At 37.1% G+C, this 23504-nt stretch overlaps 1 protein-coding gene across 14 annotated transcripts in view; it reads right to left on the bottom strand.

The window, feature by feature from the left end:
- The window catches only part of IPCEF1 (interaction protein for cytohesin exchange factors 1), a 169044-nt gene that overhangs the window by 20117 nt on the left and 125423 nt on the right, over positions 1–23504 (bottom strand). For all 14 annotated transcript variants that reach the window (XM_014828863.3, XM_070486746.1, XM_014828866.3 and 11 more), the window contains 3 exons: positions 19000–19058; positions 17573–17661; positions 7381–7753 (listed from right to left, as the gene is read on the bottom strand). In XM_014828863.3, the coding sequence (XP_014684349.1) occupies positions 7381–7753; positions 17573–17661; positions 19000–19058 (521 nt within the window). The remainder of the gene's footprint in view (positions 1–7380; positions 7754–17572; positions 17662–18999; positions 19059–23504) is intronic.

The raw sequence follows: 23504 nt of genomic DNA, 5'->3' as shown, positions 1-23504 counted from the left end.
AAGAGTGTCTGAAACACTCTTTAAACAAAACAAGGTAGAAAAACCTGTCCTATCAGGTATTAAGACTCACTTTTAAAAAGAGTGGTATGAGCCAAGGTAGAAAAAATAGCCCAATGGATAGACAGAAGTCTTAGAAGCAACAGCACTGGATTTATAACCAAGATGGCACTGAGGACCCATGTGGATGTCCAGGAGAAGGATGGATTTTACATCAACAATACTAGGAAAACTACACATGCATGTGGAATAAGATGATGTTGTATCCTATTCATGGCACTCATAAAAATTATTCCAAGTGGATTAAAGTTTATAGAATATGGCAGTTATCTTCGTCATAGTATCAGTCTAGGGAGAAATTACTTGATGAAGACAAAAAAGCATTAACTATAAAGAAAAACATTGATAAATTTGACCACATTCAAATTGACTTCTATTCATTAAGATACACCATTAAAAAATGAAGAGAAGTCAAAAAGTGAAGATATTGGCAATACATACAACTGCCAATGAAAGAGTATCCAGAATATATAAACTCCTCTGAATCCGTTGGGAAAACAAAAGCAATCCAAGAAGTACAGGTAAAAGAGTGAAAACAAACATCTGAAAATATGCTAACTGATAATCAAGATTGCCAATTTTGCAAAATTTAGAAGTCCGACATTACTCGTAAGGATGTGGGGCTTTGAAAGCTAGCACTCAGGCTGGAGAGAGATGACTTGGTGCAAGCAATTCAGGAGACAATTGTCATTGTCTAGAAAAGGTAAAGATAGGCATATACACAGCCAGCACTTCCATTCCAAGGTATACACCCCTAGAGAAATTCAGGCATATGTGGATCATGATACATGCATAAGAATTTTCATGAAGAGAATGAAAAAAACAAGCCACAGACTGGGAGAAAACATTTACAACACATATATGATAAAGGACTTCTCTCCAAAACATACAAAGAACCCAACAATGAGATAACAAATATCTAAATAAAAAGTGGGCAAAATATTTCAACAAACACCTCACCAAATAAGACAAATAAGCATATGAAAAGACACTCAACATTATATATCATTAGGGAATTCCAAATTAACACAACAGTGAGATACCACTGCTCACCTACTAGCATGCCAGAAATCCAAAACACTGACAAGACCAAATGCTGGTGAGGATGTGAAGCTATAGAAATTCTCATTCATTGCTGATGGAAATGCAAATGGTATAGCTACTTTGGAAGACAATTTGGTATTTCTTACAAAGCTAAACATAGTCTTACCACACAATCCGGCAATTACACCCCTAGGTATTTACCCAAATGAGTTGAAAATTTTGTATCTACACAAAAATCTGCACACACATATTTATAGCAGCTTTATTCATAATTTCAAAAACTTAGAACCAACTAAGATGTCTTTCAATAGGTGAGTGGATAACAAGCAGTGATACATCCAGACAATGGAATATTATTCAGCCATAAAAAGCAATGCACTATCAAGCCACAGAAAGGCATGGAGGAAACTTTAATGAATATTACTGAGTGAAAGAAGCCAGTCTGAAAAGGCTACATACTATATGATTCCAACTATATGATATTCTGAAAAAGATAAAACTAAAGAGAGAGCAAAAAGATAAGTGGTTGTCAGGGGCTTGGGGAAAGAGTGGAAGAGATGAATAGATGGAGCACAAGAGATTTTTAGGGCAGTGAAACTATCATATATGACATTGTAATGGTGGATACATGACATCACTCATTTGTCAAAACCCATAGAACTATACAGAACAAAGAGTGAACCCTAACGTAAACTATGGACTTTAGTTAATAAAAATGTTTCAATATTGGTTGTCAGTTGTAACAAGTAAATCACACTAATGCAAGATATTAATAATAGAGGAAAATGTGCAGAGGAAGAGAGAATATACGGAAATTCTCTGTACTTTCTGCTCAATTTTTGTGTACAACTAAAGCTGCTCTAAAAAGTTGTCTATTAATTTTTTTAAAAAAGAATGTTCATAGAAGCATTTTACATAAGAGCCCAAAACTGGAAAAACAAATGTTCATCCTTAGTAGATATATTTTTTTGTGGTATATTAAAACAAGTGAATACTATAAAGCAATGAAAATGAACCAATTCCGGTTACACAGGAAGGATTTCACAAGCACTTCTAGAATTCTGGCTAATCTCTATTTCTTGGCCAGAGTGGTGGCTACATGGGATCTATCTATCTATATATATGTACACTTTTTGATATATACCATATATTTCACCATAACAAAAAATCTCTATGAAACAAAAGAAACGCTGAAGTATGTAAATATGAAAAGAGTCATGAAAAGAACAAGAAAATCAAACATTTAATCAAAAACAGGAAGAAGATATAAGAAAGGAAAAGAACTGAAGACCATTTGACAACTTTCAAAACCATTTTCGTCCACCTGACCACATAATGTAATAAGAACTTCTGCATCACTGCCAGACCGACAGCGAGGATAAACCTTCGCACCTCAATTTGGCTCAAGTTAGGTTGACTTAGAAATCATTCTACCATCAAATATGAAAATGTTCTGTACTTTTTCTCCCAGTGCTGTTTTCCATACTCTGTATAAACAAAAAGTTATTGTTAAAACACAGCTCTGGTAGCATAGCATTAAAAGGGATGTCAAACACGGCTAATTTCAAAGGCTTCACCTATAAAAGCTTCACCTGTAAATTTACTTCTCTCTGGGTAAAAGTATCCTCTTTTTCCTATTCACACTCTCTCTCTTCTGAATTTATATATCTTTCATCTTTGGTTATGACCTCCAATTCCTTACTTCTCCTACTTCTTGCAAACTGTCACTGCCCCTCTAAGATTACATACCTCCAAAATCTAGATTATCCTCGTCATCATCTTCAAAACCTTTGCCCCATCATCTTCCACTCATAGCTCCTAGCCTCAGAAAAAGATATACGAAGTAATTTTAAAAAAAAAGATGAGATAAAGTTCTGAGACCTACAAATGACCTACTTATATTGCACAAATTTTCAGGTAACGTAATCAGCATTATTTCATAACATCTTCTAGGGATATTCAGCCACTGGGCATGGATCAGAGAAAGCAGGTAGTGGATCATCCATGCCTGAGGTCAATGCCACTGAGGTCAACAATTATAGATTTAAGATTTTCCTAATAGCAAATATTTATTCCTGTTTTCAGATCACTTCTCAAATTATAGTTCAAAAAATACAATCACTAGGAAATTTTCTAGGGACTAAATTAAGTAACAGAGATACAAAGACCAAGATGAGTCTCTATCTTGATAGGCATGCTATGGAACCCCTCAAGTCTGTCTTTTGTTTCCTATTTCTACTGCCACCCCAGGATTACAAAATTTTCCTGACTCTTCTGATTTCCAATTACCACTATACTCTTCTACCCCAAATTCTAAAGCTAACATAACCTTTCCAAAGTATAGCTCCAATTATAGGATTACCCTGATTAGAAATGGCCATCCGTTATCTACTGAAATAAACTAATGACTAGCCCAATATTTGACATCATCCGAACTTCTTTTCCATCCCTCTTTCCCATGGCTCCCCTCTCTATGCACAGATGCTCCCACTTACATCACGTCTTAGATCACTTAGATGTGAATCTTCTGTACTTTAAGTCCCTGCTCTCTTTTAAATCCCTCAGGTACTTTGTGTCTCTCTGTGGCACTTACTTGACTCCGCTTTCTTTTGTTAAATGAGTCTTATTCCTCCCACTCTCTCCATTAGATGTTATAATTTTTTAGACCAGAAATTGTATCTTGCTCATCTTTGTATTCCTGTTAGCACAAAGTATATGAGTACATGTTAGGAACTCCAAAGAATAATAAAAATAATACTAAATTTAATAGAGTTCAGCATTCAACTTTTTCTTTTTATTATCTTCTGGCTTCATAAAAAGACATGCCACATGACTCCTACAGCAACATCTGAAGTAGCTAGCTAAAATAATATAGCATCTGTACTCTTCACACTCAGATTGTATAAAATTTTTGGTAATGTTTGCTAAATCCTAAAATCTGGCTCATTTATGTCACTTTCCTGAGATGTCATGCACGCTCTAGCATGTTTGTCTCTTCATTAAAAGTGTTTTTTGTTCAACATGATTCCCAGATGCATTCTGGCTGCATTCGTACTTGACAATTTATTTGCATAAATTAGGTATTAATCTTATTAGTGGTTATTCAGCTTTTCTGCATCTGGGGTATAGTCACTCCATTCGTGGAGTAACTATAGGTAAAATTGTCTCCCCATTGTCAGCATAATGTAAGTAGAGACATACAATGTGGGTCATCATCACAGAGGCATACGTCATGCGCCAAATAAATTCTCACAAAAGAAAGAAACAGTATAGAGCAAAACTGAGCTGACATGAACATTCCATTAACCCCATCACCTCTTTTCCCACTTTGTTTGTGGAAAGACTCAGTGAAGAATCTGAGAGCTCTGGAACTCTGGAAGTCCCAATGTAGAATGGCAATAGGATGCAATTAACACCCTGCATTTTGTTAATAGCTTACACTGCAGGGGAGAAATGTCTAAAAGAGTATTTAAATTCAGTATAAAATTCTAGCAACCACAATTTTAATTGCATACCAACTGCAAAATATTTCTCTCGCTGTCTAAATAGAAAAAAGGCTAAAATACATACTGCCTGCTTGTTTCAGGACTCAGTTATTAACCTTTCAGAATACTTTCTAGGATAAATCCTCTTTCTCCAGCAGACACATCTTGAGACTGGGACTTAGTTTAAAATCCTAACTCCTGTCTTGGACCATGTCAAAACTTAAATCCCTGTCATAAAACACCCTGAACAATATTTCAGACACAGGAATTTCAGGGCTTTTCTTTTTTCCAATTGACGGCTAAAAAATAATAATTTTTAGAAGTCGCAAAAATGAAAATCTACCTTCTTCTCCAACACAGAAACACACACACATAAAAAAAAAAAAAGCACAATACACAATCTGATCAACTCAAGAGCAAGCCATCGCAAACACAGGCAAAGACTGGGGTGCTGTTTCCATAGCAATGACTTTATGCGGTTTAACTCTTCTGGGAATTTAACCAAATCCCCATCAGCAAGAGAAAATCATCAGCAAAAATCTTGTAACATATGGCAACTGCCGACAAATCAGTGAGGGAAAAATACTTTTATTTTTTCTTCTTGTCTACCAAGAAGAATACCTTCATGTCAAGCTGTTTGAAGAAGTATACAGATTTCGTTGGCTATTCTACACTTAACTCAAAATTTTAAAAAACCAGGTTCCTTTCTTCTTAGATTAAAAGAGCTATTGAGACTCAGCCAGGCTCTACAGCACATGCATTCCCAGAATGACACTTAGAAATGGACCAGAATTGCGTCTTCCCATGACTCTCAGGTTATTTGTCCTAAAGGAAAATTCAATCTGCAGGGTTATCTCTTAGGAAAAAAATGCAAATGTAATTTTATACTCTACTTTGCCTTTGAAGCCATCCTTATCCTGGGGTGCTATGTGTGTGTCTGTGTGTGTGTATCCATGCATGAAACTTTTTAGTTCTATTTATGGCCCAAGGATTAAAGTAAGAGTTTTTATCAGGAAAAGAATAGATGTGATACTTTTCATCATTTTCTTTAGCTCCATCAGTCCTATATCTGGAAGGATCTTCTAAGTATCAAGTTAGAGGCCACCTAGTTCAAGATATTTAAATTCTCTCTTCAGCATATCCGCATAAGAACAAAAACTATGATCAATATGCAACATGCAATTAATTCCCAATGAAAATGGTTATCTCAGAACGAGTAAACACCTCTAATGACATGGAATGCATTACTTTCCAAGGAGCCTATTCATTTTGAACAGTTCTCAACATTAAAAAGAAGTTTCTTGTGCTGAACCTAAAACTACTTCCTTTTACCTGCACCACTGACCTCAAAATTTGCATCAGTTTTGTACTTCCCAGAAGATACAAATTAAGCCTACTACTTCTACATGACAGCACTGCATAAGCCTGAGGCCAGCTTGAGTCTCTGTTTTCCATTTCTCGCAGTCCAATCTTGATCCCCACTTGATTCCTCAACGGTATTTCCATTCTCCTCCCATCCCACATCATTGACCTCTAGAAATAGGTTATTTGCCAATGACTTCATTTACTTCACTTTTTCTAATGTAAAGTAAACCGTTGGCCTAAATTAGGGGTATCAAATGAAAATGGCATCAGAGGACAGGCAGGTAACTCAACTGTGCGAAGCATCTTCGGGTAAGGCAACAGATAATGGTGACAATTGGGGTGACTTCCAGAATAGTTTCTAGGCTGAGCATTCAAATTCACATATTTTAAAATACTGTACATACACACAAAACTGGGTCTGCAACTATAATCCTTGGCCTCAATTACTCTGTTATTAAATATTAAAGTAATAGGTTTATCTGAAAATTTGGGAACTTCACGGAAATTTCCCTGATTAGGCCAAGGCAAAGGAGAGAGTAGTCATCTATGTCATTGGGCCACTCTGGCTAGGTATCATGGAAATTTAGCTGGTCCACTTTCTCTTAATAGTATGCTAGAAAAATGTAAACCAAACTCATCATTCTCTCACTGCTCAGTATCTTCTATTAGATAAGCTTGTTTTACACCAGAATGAATAAGGCACAGACCATCAGAAAAGAAACATCTTGACTGAAAACTAATAATGAAAGAAATTAGTCTGAATAAAACATAAGGATCAATCATCAAAGACTATTAAGAAAGCTCACGTTATTAATTTCCGCACTCCATTAACTTTTTCCTTTGCTATGACTTAAAAAGTTTTTTTCAAAGGCACAAGCTGTGCTCCCCTTTGTGTTTAAAAGTTCTAATGTTTCCTTCTAAAGTGTATGCAAATTGTCTGTGTTCCTGTTAACCACAGGGGCATCTTCAGGAGCCGACTAGCTAGGACCCAGACCTCCTCTGCTGTCATGGTCAAGGGAAGGTCATTGCTCCATGTTTGTTAGGAACCATGGAGGTGATGTTATAAATATCAGTCTTCAGAACCCTGATCTAAGTGCCACAAGCTCCAAAACATAGTACATAGGGCCAAAAAAAGAGCCCAGCTTTCCCTCAGATTGGTGGAAAAGTACCAGTATTTTGTGACCACATAGTCATAAGCATTTTGGTTAATGACACTTACAGCGGGTAATGAACGGCCTTGAAGCTGGAGGTTTCCACATGCAAACTCCTCTACAGAAGCAGCTCTTGGGCCTAGCCCCACTTGACTGTTTACTTGTTGAATCATCATTCATGACTTTAAACATTCTTTTTACAAATATACATATTAGAGTTCCACATCCACACACGAATATTCATTCTCCAAAGAAAAATAAACAATTTCTTGGTTTACCTCTGTCCATCATCTTTGATCCAGTAGGCTTATCCGGGACAGTAAGATGATCCAGGTTGCTACTCAGTGAAGAAGTGTCGTCACTAGATAAAGAGTTCAAAAATTCACTTTCTGATGTGGCAAAGCTGTTTTCCAGGGCCTTGCAACTGTTTGCCTCACAGGGTGCCAGTGAATGAACCTGCACAGCAAATGCTATAGATTGTCCCACATCTTCAGCAGCAGATGAACTATTAACCAGGTCGATCCAAGACTGTCTTTCTTTAGGTAAAGAGGAAGACAGACTGCTGGGTGTCTTTATTGTATTTTCCCGGGAAGAGAAAGAAGATGATGTTCCACTCAATTTGGGTGAAGATGAAGATGACTGCTGTGCAGACTGTTTTTCACAAATAAAACCAAAAAAGAATAAAATGAATCATGTTTAAGCCAACATTCTCTACTTTTCATTTTCAATGAAGGTATCCCAGCGTTTCAAAAAGTGGCCAATGATATGAGTCAAAAGGAAAATGTACGATATTTATATCTGTATGGCAGGCATTAGGTTGCCATTTTCCAAAACCCATTTGTATAACTATGTATTCACTGTTCCAGGACCTGAAAAGTCTCCATGTCATGATTTACCCTATTCTTTAATGCTCTCCAGAAACTTAAAAGACCCCTTGGGGGAATTTTTTGAAATACCGAAGGATACTTTGAAAAAAAGTAGATTGCAATCTGTCACTGAATTCTCACTGACTGAGCAAAAACTCTTGAGAAAGGTGATCCAGAGAAAGGAAGCAAAAGCTGAAGCCAGACAGGAAGCAAAATTATATTAACTGAGTGGAGACCAGTGATACGGGCAGAGCACAAACATTTAAACCCTCAAATATCTTTCACACATTCTTTAGCACGTGATTAGTATCAGCTCATAACTACATAGTCAGTGAAACAATGTTAACTTACTCACTCTTCAATAATGAAAATTTTAATAAACTTTCACCAAAGAAGACAAGAATACATTTGCAGGCTCTTAACTCATTAAAGAGAAAGCAAAAACTGCACCACAGACTATGAGAAGTGGGTTGATGATGTAGGATCTTCTGAAAGCAGTTTCCAACATAAAATTCAAGGATGAATGACAATCCTTAGCAAAATTTTCACCAGTCAGTGGAGAAAATATCAATGTAATAATCACCAATCATCCTCTCTTGGGAAGGACTTCATTTATTCAGAGATTTTATTCTTGTTACATTTTGATGTTAAAACATATGCTTTCTTTTGGAAAATATTGATGGTTTTTGTCTTTGGGGCATTTTTTTTAATGTCTTGCATAGCAAAACAGAGATTTGGTAACTATATGTTGTTCCTCCATTTTTAATTTTATTGGTCAATAAAATCCAAAAATCTAGACACCAGTGCCCTATGGGTCACCCTATATCTCCAATGGCAGATAAGACAGAGAAGGCATTTTGTGGTCAGTTTCGCCACGTCATCCTAGGGGATACTCCTATCAATTTCAAACATTCAAAACTCCAAGACAGTGAATTGTTAGAGAGAGGCAGCCAAACAGCAAACTAGGATCCTCTCCATTAAACCTCAGAATCATTGCAAACTAACTCAGGAGGGTTGCCTTGGATCCAAACCAACATGTTCTCAAGAATTGTCCCAAGAATTCTAAGCTTTGAGTTCTGATGAGAAAAGCCAATATTTACCCAAAGTGTGTTGGCTGCATATGAGAAATGAATTTTCAAATAATCAATAAATCCACTTTTTAGTAGCATGACATTAAAATATCTAGTTAAGATGCTAATTCATCACACACATCTTCCTAATAATCACATATTTGCAAACATGAGAACTTTCCATTCAGGAATGTGCTGACAAGCTTGGCAACTCAGACCATTTAACAACAAAGAGATCGAAGATCTGCAATTCACTAAATAAAATTCTAGGTATCTGGAGAAGGTAATGCACACCCCCAAACTGTCCAAATAAATGCCAAGAACTTGTTTACACGTTAGCAGGATCTACAAAGTAAATACTAACAAAAATACCCACTCAGGCCCAGTCTTGACATGTTCCCCTATTGTGAGCTATTTTAGTAAAACTTGGCTTCAGTGGGATCAGCTTCCTTTTCTGAAAAGAGACCAAGCACAAGCTTTTCCTGTTGCTCCTGCTCATACTACTGTTATTTGATGTAGCAAAACAGGCTCTTTGAGCAAAAACTGTGCACGCGGTTGCTGTAGCCCTTTCCATAAGCCTTTTTGAACCTCAAAACTCTGCTTAAACAAGTAAGCAAAGACATGTTCAATGAGCATCAGAAATTTCTGTGCAGTGTTTCCTTTTGGTGGGACTGCTCAAACACAGTGCAAATGCATTGAATCCATTTGTTTAGCACCACATAACATCTATAAATTTGATTTTTAAATGGAAAAACGAAGAGTAAGCAAAAAATAAAAGGGACTGAAGAGAAGAACTAGAGAGAAAGAAAAGGAAAATGAGAAAAAGATGATGCTTGTCAGGTCAGAGGGAGTTTTCATAAGAAGAGAGATTGACTAGACACAAATGGAAGTGAACCTGGAGTGCCATTGCAGAGGATTCAGTGTGGAAACGTGCTTTATAGATACTGTGGTGCTAAATCAAAGCCCATTATTTCTACCATTCTGTAGCTACCAACAGCCACAAGTCACACAGGACTTTTAGCTCAGTGCATTGCATGAACCATCCATGTCATATATTCATAAAACTTCCCACTGCAAGTCAAACGAAGGTAGAAAGGATTGACAGTCTCTCCTCTCTGAAACCCCTGCTTGGCTAACACAAGCCTGTCCTCTGAGTGTCAGTTCAAGGGCCAGCTCCTCCAGGAAGCCTTCTCCAGTGTCCTCAGGGTGAGGTACCTTTGCCTGGTGCTCCCAGGCTTGGTTCTACTATACCAGATGGAATAGCATTTTATTTGTTAACTAATATGTACAGTAATTGCTGATGGACTGGTTTATTACTTTGGGTGAGTTACTTGAGAACAGGCTGTTTTTAATCATCTTTATACTTCCATTTTTGGTATTTGTGCCTGACACATAGTTGGTAATAAATTAATGCCAACAAAGAGTGGTCTAGAGAGCCAGCTATGTGAAGAAAAACAGCCCAGAGTGGTTCAGTCTCTTATTGAAAAGAAGATTCTCTGTAAAATTCTCCTGAAATTCTCTGTAAAGTTGCTATGGATGGTTTAACCTAATTCCAGGATCTAGCGCTGACTTACTGATTGTGATGCGAATACTCCTACAAAACTTTCTCATAATCTCAAACAAAATTACTATTTTATTTATCAGAGAGTAACAATTGCATGTCGTTTCATTCATTCCAGAACATTTGTGTTTTAAATATTTTATTTTTTAATGATAAAATTAAAGACATTTTAAAGACTTAGTTTTAATGAAGAGACTATGTATATGGTTAAATTAAAAACACAATATTGCTTTTTCTCATTTTCTGTATAAGACATTTTTACTCATCGAAGAAGCTTAGTTCAAACGCTGATTAGCTCTAAAATACTTTTCCTTGAATTGTTTTAAAAACACAAGTTTGACATGGGGAAAAATAATTTAAAATGGCCACCAAAAACCTGTAATTAGGAAGAAATGAGTCAGCATATAAATCTTAAGTAACATTAGTCAAAGTATATGAGAAAAAAAAATGCAGGAATAACTTAAGACTAAGCATAACAAAACCAAATTAGAAAAAAAGGAAAATATGCAACTTTTCTTTCCTTTTATTGGCCATATCAATAAAAGCAAATTAGTCAATTGCTATTAAGCCTTGGGAAGTACTGTGTTTGTATTTCTACCATATGCTAATAGAAGCATTACTCTAAAAACCTGAAGACCTTGTATAGTACACTCACCCCATCTGTCACTGACCTTCTGCATGATCTTGGGCACACTTCTCATCCCCATCCTTAGCAGCCAAGTGACCTTGCAGATGCCACTTTACCTCCAAGTCCTATTGTATTGACTGCTGCCTCCACTATTGCTCACCCCCTCCTCACCCAAGTCCATCCTCTGAACATCAGCTGGAGTATTTATCAAACATAAAACAGATCACAATATTTTCCTGTTGAAAATCGTCTAATAACTTCCCATCACAGGTAGGAAAGTAGCCATAGTGTTTATTATTGCTAAGAAGGCCTACACGGACCCCTACCTTCCCCTCCAGTGACATCTCCTTCCACTCCCCGCCCCCACCTCCTTTCCAGCCTCTTTGGCCTTCTTTCCTTCCCTTGAGCATATCTCTGGTTCCTTCTGCCTAAAAGGCTCCCTCTGTGGGTTTTTGGTTAACTGCCTCCTTCCCACCATTTTGGTCTCAATTCAAATATCACATCCTCAGTAGGCTTCCCAGATGGTCATAGACAAAGCAATATCCTCTCTACTGTCAACGCCAGCAACTTCCAAGCACATCACCCTATTTCATCTTATTCATAGCATTCATCAGTACTTGAGACTGTTTTAATTCCAAATTAACTGTGTCTCTTCCTCAACTTAGAACTTAAGATGCTCCAGGGAAGAGACACTGTCTATTTCAGTTCCGCATCCCGTAAGGGGATAAGCAGTAACAGTACCTGGCACATGGTTGATACACAAAAAACTGTATTGGCTTCCTGCTTGACTGACTCAGATTTATATAGAGGAGCAAATGAGATAACATAAAAAATATTCTTATAAAAGGTAAACTTGAGCCAGCAAATGTTACTTATGACAGTTGTATTTACTTCTCTGGAAACAGACTTCTTTGTAAAACTAATACATAGGACTTTAGTGAGAGTCAAATGAAATTATCCTTCTCAAAGCCATATGAAAGCACCGGACACATGTAGAGTAGTAACTTTCTAGTTCACATGGGAAAACTAGTTCTAGAGTGACAAATCTGTGGAGGGCATGGATAAAGTCACAATCATCACCTACTTGCCCATTTATTAGTTCATTAACTAAGTATTTATTGAGCTTTAAATATTAGGCATAGCTATAAATGTTTTGGGTAAAAAAAAAGATTTCCAATGCTGCCTCTGACTTTAAGAATTTAGTAATCAGAGAAATAAACCAGACACACAACATCTACAAGGCAGATGATAACTTAAAAACAGTGCCAAAAACAGTGCACCGTATGCACTATAGGAATATAAGAATTCAGAAGGGGGCAGGGTTATCCTGATTTAAAGGACTAGGAATGCTTTAATGAAGGAAGTCACATTTGAATCAGCCTTGAAAAATATTTAGAAGGCAGAATTGGGGTGGGAGCGAATGGTTCCTGCAATTGGAGAAACTTTACAAATACAGGTGCCAGAGCAGGAAAGTCTGGACAGCTTTTGGGAAATAGCAGGCAGTTTATTGGGCTGGTGACAAAGGAGGAATCAGCAAGAAGACTGTCATGGCAGTTGGAAGTAAACCCTGAGGCCTTGTATACCAAGCAAACTAGTTGAGAATTAATTAGGAGGTCTCATGCAGGTGAATCAATATTATCAGAAGTGCACTTTAGGAAGACCAAGTCAGAAGCAATTTTTAAGAGGAGAGAGAGATTAGACACAGAGAGGGAAAAAGAGCCTGCTCTTTCAACAACGTGGGCAAGAGCTGATGCAGGTCCCAACTAGGCAGTGGCAGTGGGAATGGAAAGCGTGAGAGAGGATGAGAGATAGCTCTGCATCTTGTGATGGACTGCCAGAGCAGTAGGCTGAAAAGATGAACTGCTAAAGCAAGAGGCAAAGATGTAAAAATTAATTTCAGAAAAGTCTTAAAATTAGTTAAATGTTCAACCATAGAGTTTATGAGGACAGAGGATGAATTTTTCTATCTTCTCCTTGTACACGTAGTCACCAGTAATTTTGCATGCAGCTATCTCACTTGCAATTGTTTCTATTGTTTTGTATAGTACATATTGAAAGGTCAAGTGACTTTTAGTAAACAACTGGGCAAGATCCATGCTGCTGAGATTAAATTTGGATTTCTAAAATTGGTTCTACCCTTTCTGTTTAATCTTTGACTTCCTCCTCTGCCGCAGGCCACTGGGCCACAGTTCGCAGGGTTTGTTTTATTTACTGCTTCTTTGGTTTGCTTTAGCTGATGTTTTTTATCCTTTGTATATAAATGAATTGTACTTCTGAAAAGCATCAAAATAGGAGGACTGCCATGTAAAAATAATCTGCATGAGCAGCTTGAAACTGGGATTATAAATATTTATCTTCTCAGTTTCTCTCATATCTGATCCGCCTATTGGCTGGTCTCCCTTCCAGCTATGCTCAGAATCTGACCATCCCGTTTCTTGGCTGTGCCCTGATCTGAATCACCACCAGTTCTCCCCCTAGCTTATTGCACAGCCTCCCTTAGGTGTCTTTGCTTCTCTGCTTACCCCCTCCTTCCCAGGGTCTCTTCCACACAGCAGCCTGAGCAGTCCTTTTAAAAGTGGAAATTGATCACGTCACTTCTCTTCTCAAAACTCCCCAAATCTCCCTAAGTAACTCAAAACATCAAAGTCCTTAACTGGCCCATAGGTCCTACATAGCACAGTCACCACCACACTCCAAGCTCATTTCCTGCTAAGCTCATCTTGTTCACCCTGCTCCAGCCAAACTGGCCTTCCTGCATTGCTACTCATGTGTCAAGGAGATCTTGACTCTAAGTGTTCCCTTTGCTTGGAAAACTGCTTCCCTGAATATCCAACTGGCTGACTCTCATGTGACTTTTCAATAGTTTTGCTCAGATCTCAGCTCTTACTCAGGCCTGTCCTGGCTACCGTATTCATTGCCATAACCTGATCACCAGCATTCCTGATCCCTCCTTACTCACCCAGCCCTACTGCTTCTACTGACACAGCAGATAATTTACTCACTATGTTGACTATTTATTATCGGTCTCCTTCAACCAGAAGTTTGGCTCCATGAAGAAATGAATCATTGTCTTTTTTATTTACTAATGTGCCCCAAGTATTTACAACAGTGACTCTCAAATATTTGTCAAATGAATGAATAAGCACATGAGCGTAGATCAAGTTATCAGACAATGCTTTTTAAAAATTAAACTTAGAGGGAAAATATATGTTACAGATTTTTAATGATCCTTATGCTCTGAAATCACTTTGTAACTTATGAAATCATTGAGTTTGAAATGTGAATGAAGTCAGTTCCTTTTTTGCTCTTTTGTGAGTTTCAAGGAATCATGGTTAGAGATTTCTGCAAAACTTCTTCCAAATTGGAAACTATGGAGTCCCACCTATTATGAGCCTTTTCAAAAAAGTGGTCAAAAAGTTCCCCATTTCTAATTTCTCTGTGAATAAATGGATGTCCTTTTCACTATCCATTCTGTGAAGACTTCTCAAGAAGAAGGAACAGAAACAGAAACCTCTTGCTCACTCAGGAAAGACTCTGAAATGTTCCTAATTCTCTTATGGAATGTGATCCCGCCCATTACAAGCAGAGGTCCAAATGGGCCCAGTGCTGAAGTCTTACTGCTTATCTTTAAAGCAATTAGAATGATTAGACATTGAGTTAAAATTTTTAATTCAAGATTCTAAAATTTTTGAGATACTTTTTCAGAATAATATTATTTTTATACTTTTGAGTTCATCATTCCAAAATGAAAGCTCACTACCCAAGATATTTTTTAAAAAAGCAAGAACTTGGAAAAAATTTGTTTTGCTTAAGCTTACACAGCTCAGTCATATGGTTGGCCTATGCCAGATTGAGCCAAAACAATGAGTTGATTCATGCTCTGGATAGAAGTTACCACGGTTTTTTGAATTTCATCTGTTTAAATAAAAAGTATAAATGTTATTTTAATCAAGTGTCTGGCATGTCTGATTTTCAGAAACAAGAGAAAACAAAAACAAAATCTGCCTGGGAAATACGTGAGCAGGAGGAACACATTCTGTTTCTAAGGAAAATAAAGTCTAATTGTTCAACATTTATCTATTCCCAATGTATTCCTTCAGAAAAAAAATGTTTGCCTTAGTGGCCTTCCAAAAAATGCTCAACCTAGAACTTTAAGAAATAATATTTGATTGATGACTCAGATAATTCTAAAGACTCCTCCCACTGCAATGACCTAACTTACTGGTCTCATATGCATCCTTTCATTTCTTTGTTTTGAAACGAACATCTCCTGAGCTTCTACTGTAACATCAGGTAAGACTGTCATTGTACAAATGCAGATGAGCTGTGATCCTTCATCTAGGAAGACAATGTGCTCGCTTTTACTTTCATCAAGTAGAGTTCTAGATGCCAGACAACGCTCTGAGTCAGGAACCTGCGATACTAGCTTGCCACTATAAAACTGAAAATCACAGTACTTCAGAACTAAAATAAATCATAAAAGAATCATACTGGGGGAGGGGACAGTGGGAGGGAGAGGGAATTTCAGGAAGAGAAGGAGGGAGGACCACCGAATCCTTCTGTGTTGTGGGATAAAATAGGAGGGACAGACAGAGAAAGAGAGAGAGACACAGAGACACAGAGACAGAGAGAGGGAGAAACAGATAGACAGAGAAAAACAGAGACAGAGACAGAAATTAAACAAAAATATATGCTTCTCTATTAAATCAACAAGGCACATCTATTGAAGACATACTCAGTATAAAGTTGATGACTTCTTTAGGAGCAATAAAGAGTAATCCAATAAGAAAGTTGTTATAAGCTGGGAGACACTTTGAGGTCTGGAGATATCATGAAGTTTGAGTGATATAGAGAAAATAAAAGGCTTTTTTAAATCCATAAACTGATTTTTTTTCAAACGAGAAAGACTACATTAAGGAAAGCTATGAATATATTGAGAAAGGATGTCGTGTAAGTCTAGTTCAAAAATGTCTAAATTTTACCATATTCAAAGTTTGACTTTATTTATATCTTTTCTTAAGTTTGGCTTAAGAATAGAGATTCTAATAAATATATTCCTATTCTACAAATATTTATTTCTGGTCTTGACTGATAAATTATAAAAGTGACCATAATTCTCCACTGGCAGTGTGTGAGAACAGTAGAGGTCATTATTTAAATGATTAATTTAACACTTGAAATCCAGGAACTGGCAAAACACAAGTAAAGATGAAGGCTTCATCACACAAAATAGAAAATTCTGGCAGAAGAGGTCTGGTGAGTAAAGGGTCTGCTGTAACCTACCAGAACCCATAGTTATTTGGGGTGATGGGTAAATCCGACACATTAAAATCAAGAATATGTGTCCAGAAAAAGAAATAATGATACAGAGTTTAAAAAAATGAAAGCCAGGAAGTGGGAAAGGAGATTCGCCTCATTTTTAACTGACAAAGTAGTAATAGGTAGAATAATAAAGAAATCCTATAAATCCAAAATAATAATAACACATGTACAAAAGACTTAACAGTCACTTCACAAAACAGAAAGTCCAAATGATAAACAAACATGAAAAGATACTTGGCCTCATTAGTAATCAGTGAAATGCAGGCTAAATGATACTGCTTCTCAGGGCTGTTTGTGGGTTAAACGGTTTTATATTTAATTCCCCTACATAAATCCTCGTATATGGTAGGTACAAAAACCGTAAATCAGCTTTCCCAAAGATTCTCACTTGACTTTTTCTAGGAGCCATCACTATAATGCCAATGAGCACATAAATGTAAAGACACTCTCCATAGTCTTAACATCCATTAATAACCTCAACTTATACCGGATGTTTCCAAAGCTTAGAATTAAACTTGGACTTCTCGTAGTGAATATACAGCATCATCTCATGTGCAGATTTAGCCACTAACCCACTCCTGGCTTCCCGCACTCTTTCCGACTCTCATTTTCTCTTCATGCCATTGTCCTCATCCCTTTTACATTTATTTTGAATTGTTATTGTGCATGCACCTAAGAAGGCACTTTCAATTCTTTCTGAGAACAAGTAGGGTATAAATAGACACTATAAAACAAATCTGTGCAAAGTTTGGCCTATTACCTAGAAGCCCTTTGCAGTACCATGATCCTCAGGGCATGATACATCTGTGGGTCATGCACAAATACACTGAGTTTGCCATACCAGTGGGTTGCTTTGGAGAAGGCTCAAAATCAGCACCCTGAGAACTGCACTTGCTCTCTGGCAGTCACCTTAAATTAGCCTGCTCTAAGAATTTATTGGTCAAGGTAGTTTCTACCCAATTGGAAGGAATGACATCCACACAAGTGATCGATGACCAACAGACTAACTACATCGGCACATACCAAAGAAGACAGAGTCTCCGAAGAGTAAGGAGGGGGTGGTGTCTCCATAGCTATTTCGGGATCTTCCTGCTCACTCTCACTGTAGCACTCTATAAGAAAAATGAAAATGCCTCAGTTTTGAATGCTGTTATCACTTATTCCATAATGCATGAGCAGAGGTTTTTCTCCATCTGGCTATTGCAATTCCAGTCCAATTCAGAAAATACTTATCTAGTGAGCTACCTGGTGCAAGGAGATTACATAAGAGGGAAAAATGACTGGCCATGTTAGGGTTTCTGCTTTTCTGTTCAATATGCGGGAAGAGGACTAACCGTAGCTCAGGGAAAATAAAATAATTCCTCAAAAGAGGTGTGAGTCATATACTTAGGGAGCATAAAATCAGTAGTGATTAATTTTAATCATAGGAATTATAATGAGCTGAAAACAGCAGGCTAAGTAAACCATCAATGGTGCACACAGAGGAATGGGAGAACCAGACCCCGGACGCAGGCTGAGCCAAGTGTATGGAGTCCCCTAAAGGATATGGTGGAAAATGAAGCTGAAAGGTTGCTTCAGGCCATATCATGGAAGGCCTTACATACCAGGAGAAGAAGGATTTTCTGCATTTTTTCCTTCACAATCTATAAATGTGCTTCAAATATACAACGAGTATTCATTTTATGGAAAAGAGGATCAAAGAGATGGTTAGGAGACTGGTTTCACCGTATTGCACTGTACTTCTTTATTTTTTAAAATCAAATTGCAACTTTCCCACTTCTGAACTCAAGATTTTATGATTTTATTATCCAAAGACCTAACTCCCTACTTCCAATTCTCGAGTTTTATGTGGTCTGAGCTTTTCAGAAATAGTATCTCAGCTCTATGACTCCTGACATGAAAAGACTCCTTCTTCTCAATACTGAGGAGTAATTGCATCAGTAAGAAGAATTAGACTCTTGTAGCTTTTGAACCCTAAAAGCTACAGACTGAGATAAAAATATGGCCTGTGTCCCAATCTGACATTCAGGTTTCTAGTACAAACTTAGAGTAATTAGTCTCAGTGCACACCTGGTGGAAATATTAAAATACCAGAGAGGAAATAGTGGGATGAAAGTTATCTGTCTAGATCATGACAAGATCATGTCTATGAGTAAGAATTTGGTAAATGGAACAAGAAAACATTTGCATTGGCAATTGTTTGAGATGTCAGTGAAGCCTACAGCTGCTAATGTGTGGGTGAAGTGTGAAAAGCATTCTTAGCTAGCATGGGAAGCTCTATTCCGTGTTGGTGAGTCTGTGTGAATACGTCTGTCTCTACATATTTTCAGATAATTTTAAATGCCAAAGTATGTTTCATTATGACCATACTATACATAGAGGTTGATGTTGTATTTTCATCCTATTGTAATACTCTTGCTAAATTTTCATAAATTTAAAATAGAACCCACCTTCATCCTTTGTAGTGGATTCCTGGTGGATTACAGCTAATCCAAGCTTGCTTAACCACCTAAAATTCAAATAGAAAATAAATGACCAAAGAGATTGTTCCTCAACTTATTCACCTTCCCCCTAGACCCTGAAGGAAGGTCTTGTGCCAGATTTTATAATGAGAAAAGTCAGAGGCCAGCCCAGTGGTATAGTGATTAAATTAGCGCACTCCGCTTTGGTGACCTGGGGTTCATGGGTTTGGATTCTGGGCACAGACCTACACACTGCTCATCAAGCCATGCTGTGGTGGCATCCCACATACAAAATAGAGGGAGATTGGCACAGATGTTAGCTCAGGGACAATGTTCCTCAAGCAAAAAGAGTAAGATTAGCGACAGATAGCTCATGGACAATCTTCCTCACACACACGCACAAGTCATAATTCCATAGTCAGTGGAATTATGAAACTCCACTGCATAAATTTGTGCTATTGAAATACAGGACCTCTGGTTTCACATTCAGGGCATTCTTTGTAAGATAAGAAATGAAGTGGCCCATTATCCAGTTGATTAATGTGGGCAGCTTCACTAGATACTTTAAATACATGAACAAATCTATGTTTTGTTATTGCACATATGAAAATTTTAGAAACCATCAAAATTTTTATCATTGGATTTAGTAACATAACCATTAAAGTTCTGTCTATATAATTCTTAGAATGCAAGTTTATTTCACAAAAAATAAAGAAAACATGATCCATTTTTAAGCTGAAATTTTTGTATCAGTCAGTACAAGATCTGGCTAGAGCTTTACAGGTTTCCCTAAGATGGGGAAAATTTTAATTCCTTGAAGAGTTTTATTTAAGGTAGAAATTGACAACGTCCTGTCTTCTATTGATTTATCATTTTACTAGCAAGGAATTGCAACTAAACATCAATAACAAAAATAGAACCAGGCAAACCTTAAGGAACTCAAACTTCAGGCCACTGTAATTCCTTCTCAAGGGTTTAGTTAGGAACATATTTTATGAAACAAGTTTTTAGAAGACACAAAATGTGTCTATTTCATATGCTTCTAGATACATAATGTTCTATTTAAAGGGGAAACATTTCAGAGCACTGGTAATCTAAGTGACTTATTTCCTACTTCTTTCCAGTTTTCTGTATTTTTAAAAAATATTCCATATTGTGTATTCATCTTCTTTTTTTTTTTTTTTTTGAGAAACCAGAGCACTCCATAGTGGCCTGAGTCAACCAATACCAACAAAATAATAATAATAGCACTATGCACTTATTGATTCACTTATACTTTTCATTGCTTCTAGTTCTGCAACGCCCCATGAACCACACTGCATGCTATACTCCCACCATGTCATAAATATCGCACATTCCCAAATCTACAACTGTCAACAAATTAGGAATCACTACCCAACTCTCACCTGCCATGGTCTTGCTTTATCTATTATTTTTTAACAGGAAATAAATGATAAATTTTATTTTTGAAAATAAGTAGAATAGGACTTTCTACAAGAAGGACGATGAGCTCCAGCCTCATTTAAGAAGTCTCTTTCAGCACCGTGATAAACATAAGCTCTCTGAGGCCACTTAAAACTAGACAATTACCTGAACTCAGGTCATGTCATAGGAACCAGAAAATGATCATCAAGACCCAATAGAATAATAAACAAATCAAAGAAACAGTAACTCACAGAAAAAATACAAATGGCTAATAAATGTATTGAAAAAATTCTCAGCCTCAAGAGTGTTTTTGGAAATGCATATCCAAACACAAGAAAATATTTTTCACCATTAGATTGGCAAAAATTTAAAATATCACTGATTTCTAGACTTTTGGAAGAAATATTCTCATCCTTTGTTGGTTGATGAAAATTGATACGGCCAATTTTAAGCAGGCAATTTGTTGACACTATTCAAAATATAAATATCTATTCCCACTACCCAACAATTCTAATTATAAATATCTACCTTACAAAAACACACCTTCATGTACACAAATAAATGTGGAAAGTGTTAATTCAACAAGGCTTGCAATGGCAAAAAGAAAATAACACTGAAACAATAGAATTTCCCGTTAATAGAAAAATGGATAAAGTATGGTACTGATTCATCAGAACCATGTTATAATGAAGCCAATAAAAGGACTGAGATGGGGGGGGGTCTTGTAATGACCTGGAAAAACTCTCACGTACTGTTAAGTGAAAAAAAGCAAGTACAAAAACTTATGTTTAGCCTGGTTCAACATACTTTAAAACTATATATTTGTATACGTGCACGAATTGGTATGAAAAGAAAAGTGTCAGGAAGGATATGCAGTCATGTGCTGCACAATGATGTTTCAGTCAACGATGGACCACATATCCACATAATCTTATGGTGGTCCCATAAGATTAGCACCATAGAGCCTAGGTGTGTAGTAGGCTATACCATCTAGGACTGTGTAAGTACACTCTCTGATGTTCACACAACAATGCAATTGCCTAATGACACATTTCTCAGAATGCAACCCTGTTGTTAAGCAATGCGTGACTGTACATCATACTGTTAAAAGTGGTGAATCCTAGGGAGAGAAGTTGATCTGGAAGGTGAAGTTAGGGGTCTGGGAAGGTTTTCACTTTACATACTTCTGTATTACATGATTTTTTTACAAGAATACATTTTATGTATTACTTAACCAAAAGAAACATTTAAAAAAATTAAAAAATCAATCAGGCAAAGCATAATGAATTTAATGATCACTTTTGTGTATGTGTGAGTGAGGAAGATTGGCCCTGAGCTAACATCTGTGCCAATCTTCCTCTATTTTGCTTGCAGGAAGCTGCCACAGCATGGCTTAATGAGCGGTGTGTAGGTCCATGCCCAGGATCCGAATCCAAAAACCCCAGGGTGCCAAAGCAGAGTGCGCAAACTTCACCATTATGCCACAGGGCCAGCCCCAACAATTTTTTTTTTTTAATAAATCAAGACAAAAAATAGTTTTGAATTGAAAATACCTGAAACAAGAAAAGGCATTTCTAAGTTCCTTTCCAGAACATGTAAACACAGAAATAAAGCAAACAAGAAGAATATTGGCAATAAAGAAATGATTCCTCTTGCTACCATTAGACACTTGTCTGAAAAACTGGTGATTGTTTATAATCTTGTTTGACTGTTTTCTTTCTAGAACCCGCCGGCTTAGAGTACCTCCTTTGCTAAGAATTTTTTTAAAACATCAAGGCAGTAAAAATATTTCTATTTGTGGCTAAATAGGTGGATGCACAAAAAGACTTATATTTACATAAAAGAGATGACAGATGTTTCCTGGGAGTTTGTTGTATATTCAGTCCACGAGAATGTGTGTGTTGGAGAAGCACAAGTGGTAAGAAATTGATGTACCGAACAAGAACCCTCTTCCCACAGCGAGAAGGCAGCTACCTCCAGTCTTTGTTTAGAAACCGTCTCTTGCATTACCCTTAATTACTTACCCCTGTACTTTTAAACTGAGGGTCCCTACAGAACACACTGCATTTCTATTAAACTTAATTACCTTTCCCTTCATCGTCTCTGAGAGAAATGTCACCACCCAAAAATGCAGTTCCCCAAGGAGGCGAACTTCTAAAACGGGACTCGCCACTCCAAATGCCACCCCCTCCGTCCCCAGCAATGCTGCATCTCGCTAAGAAATACCCAGCTACGTCATTTGCTGGCTTAAAGAGGCCACATCAGTAAGAAAGGAAGCTCTTCAGGTGCTACTGGAGAACAAATCTCTAAATATCATCTTCATAATCTTGTGGGAGAAAGCAGAAGTTAAGCTGGGGCCCAAAGAGATTCTGCATTATTGGCTATCCGAAAAATCACCTTCAGAATAATAAAACTTAACAACAATATTATAAACAAAAGAAATTATGATACATGCAGGCACAGGCAATGTGGGCCATTTACCTATGAGTGGCCAGATGGACGATTTTTAAGCGTATCAAGGACACTGAGAGGTTCAAAACTATAGGGTCAAGATTACTTAGGCTCAAATTTCAATTTACATCTTGTTTTTAAGCTGGAAAGGTAAACAAGATACTAACATAATTTCAAGTAAAATTACTAGATCTTCACAGCATAATTGGGCAATGAGATCTTCACTTTCATAACTAGGAAATGCTCTAACAGCCAACTGGGCAGTGTATGTATCATATATATAGCTATCCTTATGCCGCTGTACTTGCCATTAGATCTCTGCAAAGGGAGAAGATGACAACTGAAGATAAATGGACAAAACCAAAAAACTGGAGAAGTGGGTATGCAGGGAGCTAAATAACTCAGATATGCAATTTAGAGAGCAGATCTGCCTGAAGTGTAACAGATTCAGATAACCTTGTAAGTGTCTCACACTTGTACTGGTTTAAAAATGCATTTTACTGTGTAGGTGGAGAAAAAACTTCATTGGGTAACAAAACACTTAGCAGTAATTGTTTCTCTGGTAAATTGGGTCTCACTCTCCCCTTATAGGAGGGGACAGAACTGCTTTGAAAGAA

This window comes from Equus asinus, chromosome 1 (genome assembly GCF_041296235.1).
Source record: "Equus asinus isolate D_3611 breed Donkey chromosome 1, EquAss-T2T_v2, whole genome shotgun sequence".
Lineage (NCBI taxonomy): Eukaryota > Metazoa > Chordata > Mammalia > Perissodactyla > Equidae > Equus > Equus asinus.
This window is presented reverse-complemented; position numbering and strand designations above follow the sequence as displayed.